Source organism: Takifugu rubripes, chromosome 20 (genome assembly GCF_901000725.2).
Source record: "Takifugu rubripes chromosome 20, fTakRub1.2, whole genome shotgun sequence".
NCBI lineage: Eukaryota > Metazoa > Chordata > Actinopteri > Tetraodontiformes > Tetraodontidae > Takifugu > Takifugu rubripes.
Window position 1 is genome coordinate 15,764,975 of NC_042304.1, and position 5,022 is coordinate 15,769,996.

Sequence of the window (5,022 nt, forward strand, 5' to 3'; positions counted from 1 at the left end):
TCTTCATGCATTTGAGAAAATTATTTATGACATTTTTCACCAGGAACTGGTATAACTGGTGCATTTGGGTCAAAAGCAGCATCAGGATTTAAACTGAATTACGTTACATAGTCTGCAAAACTTCCTGTCTTCTGCCAATAAATTCCACTTCATTCAGAGAACTGGCCATTAAGAGGGGCTGCACGGGCAGTTCATTCCTTGGTGATTGATTGATTGATTGATTGACTGATTGACTGATTGATTACTGCTGGGATCCACACACAAGTTTAACCCTGCGCTGCTGCTGGGTGAGTGCACCCGAGGAAGCAAAAGGGGCCGACAGTTTCACACCAGAAATGTTTGCCAGCCGACAGAGCTGCAGACAGAACTGTGTAGCCAAAATAAAGTTTTATTATTGAAACACAGACTGATGCTTTCCTCTTCATAACCCCATAAAACGGTGCGGAGCAGGAGCTTTGGAACTCAGGTGGTCTCCCGTAACTCATAGCCTTCAGCCGGCACAGATCACGCTGAGACCGCAGCCGTAAATATTCAGACAGAGCAGCGTGCCATGCTGAAAATTATGAGCGGGGGTTAACCAGGTGATTCATGAGATGCCCTGACCCCAACACCCATGGTGGTGTCTTCTGAGACGGCCGATCCAGATGTTGGCCTGTTATAATCGCCTTTCCCGGGATCTGACACGATGCGGTTGGGTGCACGTCCTATCTCAGCTATCTGTTCCCTCTGAGGAGACCAAACACGACAGCGGAAGAAAAAACACAGGTGTAACCTTGAAATACCACCTGTTCCCAAACAGTTCCAAGGGACGGTGAAGACACTGTAGTATTGAACATAACTAATAGCCTTCGTCAAAGCCACATTCCGCTCTGAAAGCTGACTAAAGTCAGCCGTGTTTCAGCTGCGTTTCTCACACCAACCAACCGCGGTTCCTGTTGGGAGCATGACGAGACACCTTGCGCAACGAAACCAAACAAAGTAACACAAGTAACAAGATAGCAAACATCCTTGATCCTGTATGATGGGAGGACACCGATACATACACCAGATTAAATCAGCACAAGTTTACACCCTAGTTTGTCCTGAGGGGCAGAGAGAAGATGATTTAGACCAGGAAAATCTGGCCTGACCACCACTCCCAACAAATGCCTCTTCTTTTTCTTATATACCAGTAAAACCAGTTAGGCCAAGGCCACACAATGCATGGTGCGGCAGCCTGCTGCATTCAACGGCACAGTCTTGAGTCAGACATTTTCCAGTTAGACCATGTTCTGGACCAATTCTCTTCTTGTTTCTAAGCATCTAAACTGTGTAAAAATAAATACTACACAATGTGAGGTCAGTGCAAAGTTTTCCTTTCTAACAATTACTATGGGATTTTGAAAAAAAGACTGATCATTTAATGTTCTTGTGCTATTAAATCTTTACCACATACAAATGAATGGAAACTTACACAGAGAAGATCACTCTTACATATGTATATTCAATAAGAAGGTTTTCTTAATATCTAACTATATTTAAAGTAAAATTCCCTTAAGTCATATTTGCCTGTGGGGAAGTCATAAAAGGTTATTCATTCACCACAAAGACCATAATACCAAAAGAAGAGATTTTCTTTGTCTACTATGTAATAGGAAGTAGCAGTGACAGCAATATGATAAAACTGTAAAGCCCCTAAGCATTTAATATGTTCCAATTCAATCCAAGTGTCAAATGTAATGGCATCAATTTGAAATGACTTTTTAAATCAAAATGCTAAATGGGTCAACCAAATGTGAAAAGTCTCATCAAACATTAACCAGCTATCATAGATTACTCAAACCAATAAAGGGGACAAAAAGAATTGGATGCTGCAGATCAAGACACCGAACCGAAGGAACACGCGCACATGGACTTCACCAGGGTTAAATGGATACCACCATGCTAACTCATGGGGAACAGCTCCAGCAGATCTTGGAGGTTTTTGCAGGGGAATCTGGCTAAACTACATAACATCACGTTAGATGGTCAAATCTGCCCGCTGTAGTCAGGTATGACAAGTTACCACAGGGGCTGGAACAGGAATCCTGAATGGGATACCTCTCGCCCCAGGTAGCCGAGTGATCCAGAGCTACCTGAGACCTTCAGGTGTGAAGAGGAGAGGAACAGAGTGGTGGAGACACATGAGAAATCCTTATTTATGACTGGTCCATTTTAAACATGAATCCTGCACAGATGCGTGCAAGCTTTGGTCCTTTTATTAAATGTGTCCATTTAGAATGTATTGCTTCTTTAATTTCCTGATACTATCATTAATTAACAACCTCGGGAATGCAGGAATGAGATTTTGAAGGATATCTATAAGAGAATCGACTTGGCGGATCTCCCAGATTTGAAATGAACAGGTAGATTCCGGCACAAGTCCACAGAAACGTTGTTTTATTGTCCTGAATGGCAAACCTCACTCAGAAAATGGAAAAGCGGCCACCAGTGATTGCATTTGTTTGCAGAGACGTGGAGGGACACCGGACATCACTCATGTGTTTTCTTCCGGGATCGCTTCGATGTCAAAAGGACTTTAACAATCAGGAACCGGTTCTGCCGGTCCTGGTTAAAACGTGGTATCTAAAAACCATAAATAACATTTAGAATATCAATTTCGCGCGATCTATTATGCAAAAGCATGTTTTTTTCCCCCTATGTGGCACTGACAATGTTAGGCTGTTCATTGTTACCGGTGGAAACGTGTCTTATGTTTGCGGCAACCACAAGTTTATCGCCTGTAAGGTGCAGAATAGAAGAGGAGATAATTCTAAAAGGCAAGCGCTTGGTTCCGAGCTTCCCCTGTCGGGCAGAGCCCCGCAGCGGTGGGTGCAGGCTGGTACGGTTACCTGTCCAGTGATGCCGGTGATGAGCGCCACCTTCCTCCTCTGCTGCCCACCGTTCACCGCGTTGCTAGTTCCGGCGTTCTCTCCGCACTGAGCCATCAGAGACGTTTGGTGTCTGCCGGGAAGTTGAATGGAAGGACTGGCACAAAGGATGTGTGCGTTAGACGCTGACAAGCCTGAGTGACAGAAAACCTTCTCAGCATCCGTCAACTTGGACCCGACACACCAACACAGAAGAGTGGATGACGTAACAGGAAGCGTCACTGGCATCAGCCAATAGGAAGAGAATACGTCGATGCATCACTTTCTCTTCTTCTTTGGTGGGGAGGTGAGCTTGACACCCGGGGTTTTACGATAGTGCCACCTATTGGCTGCTATGGCGAATTACATCGGTAGAACGGCAAAGACCAGACAATTCCACAGAAAATGTGTGTGCCTCTGACCCTGCACCGTCCCTGCCCTCATGCCTAACCCCATCCACTATCTCAATTTAATACATATATATGTCCAGCTGTACCCCTCCCCTAGCGTCTTGCCTCATCTCGGGTCGGGTCGAAGAAGCGTCACTGCTGATTTTGTGAAACCACCCTGAACCAAATAGGAGAAACAACCTGTTAAAAATTAAGCCACTGCAGTTAACACAGGAGGAACAGTATGGGAGCAGTGAGCAGATCTGTCGGGCCACTAGTTGCTTTTCTGCTCTTTTGCTTTTATTTTGTTTGAATTTTACATTTTAAATTTTTCAGTTTACTGCACCACCTCCAAGATGGCATGTCATACTAGGAGGGAAACAAACTATTTTTTAATCATGTTTAAAATGATTCTGACTAGTGGGAGGCCGGAATAGGAGGCTACAGAGAAAACCAAAATGTCTGTGTAGATTCTCAATCATCAAGGTCATAGTTAAAGTGTTAACAGATTGAAATACAGCTTCATTGTAATTTTGTAATTTTTCTGTCTGTTCATAGGTGTTCAAAACATCCTCGTAAAATCGTTGTGTGTGTGTGTGTGTGTGTGTGTGTGTGTGTGTGTGTGCGTGTGTGTGTGTGTGTGTGTGTGTGTGTGTGAAAATAAAATACCGGTATATTAAAGTACATAACTACAAAGATTTAAAATATATATATTTTATTCACTAATCAATAAACTAAATGTATTTATATTTATATCTCATCCTTACACAAGAAAATGATGGATTCAAATGAACATAGATTCAATAATGACAAACTTTTCACATTTTAAAAACAGCCAGTAACCAAGTGGCAAGTGTTAATGCAACCAAAGTATTTTACCAAGCAATAAAGAAGAGAGTGCTAAAGCTCTGCTGTGTCAGCTCTGCATCAGGAAAAATATGCACGTGTGTGATTAAAGGCTTGTCTCCCCTAAAAAAATAGTCCTTGAGTCAAAGCTTTGCACATGGTGTTCGCTCTGGTGGCTGGACCAGGAAATTAATAAGCACAAGATTCCATTTCAGTCACAAACATGAATAATTTAAAGGTAGTTTTACGTTGCTTGTTACACCTTCATAGAAGGCGAGAGGTCTACTCCAAACTGCCCTAGCAAAGGTGAAAGCAAAGGTGAAATCTAGGACCGGCGATCACTGACGTAGGCTGAACAAACAAGGTAATATTCCATCTCTTCATGCATTGTCAACTTATTTACAAAATAAATTAATATGACTTCACTCAGGTTCTATAATAATTAGCTTCTTTTCTTACAGACTCTTCAGGAAAAATATATTTTTATAAGACTTAAAATCAAAAGAAAGAAAATATAATCTGTATTCACAAAATATGTCATTTAAATAGCATTCATTCATTCATTCATTTATATATATATATATATATATATATATATATATATATATATATATATATATTTGTGGTTGTCACTAACTGTTGAAGAAAATAGGCCAGAAGGTGCAAAGCATGCAACAAACCAGGACATGTCAAAGTCATCATTGGCACAAAAATATTGTTGTTTCTCGCGTGATGAGGGTGGAAGTTTTGCTTTTTGGGTTAAAGTCTTTAAATTCTCCATTGTGATAATCCCTTTCCTCGGTCTGAAGATTGTGATTGAAAAGAAGCATGCTAAAGTGGGTCTTTTTGTCCCTAAAATTCAGCAACTAAAAGTCTTTTTGATAAAAAAAAGAAAGAAA

At 41.5% G+C, this 5,022-nt stretch overlaps 1 protein-coding gene across 2 annotated transcripts in view; it reads right to left on the reverse strand.

The window, feature by feature from the left end:
* gmds (GDP-mannose 4,6-dehydratase) overlaps positions 1-3,124 on the reverse strand; it is an 80,119-nt gene extending 76,995 nt beyond the window's left edge. For both annotated transcript variants that reach the window (XM_029828919.1, XM_003974425.3), the window contains exon 1: positions 2,871-3,124. In XM_029828919.1, coding sequence (XP_029684779.1) covers positions 2,871-2,966 — 96 coding nt within the window. In that variant the 5' untranslated portion in view covers positions 2,967-3,124. The remainder of the gene's footprint in view (positions 1-2,870) is intronic.
* Between the last annotated feature and the right edge of the window lie 1,898 nt (positions 3,125-5,022).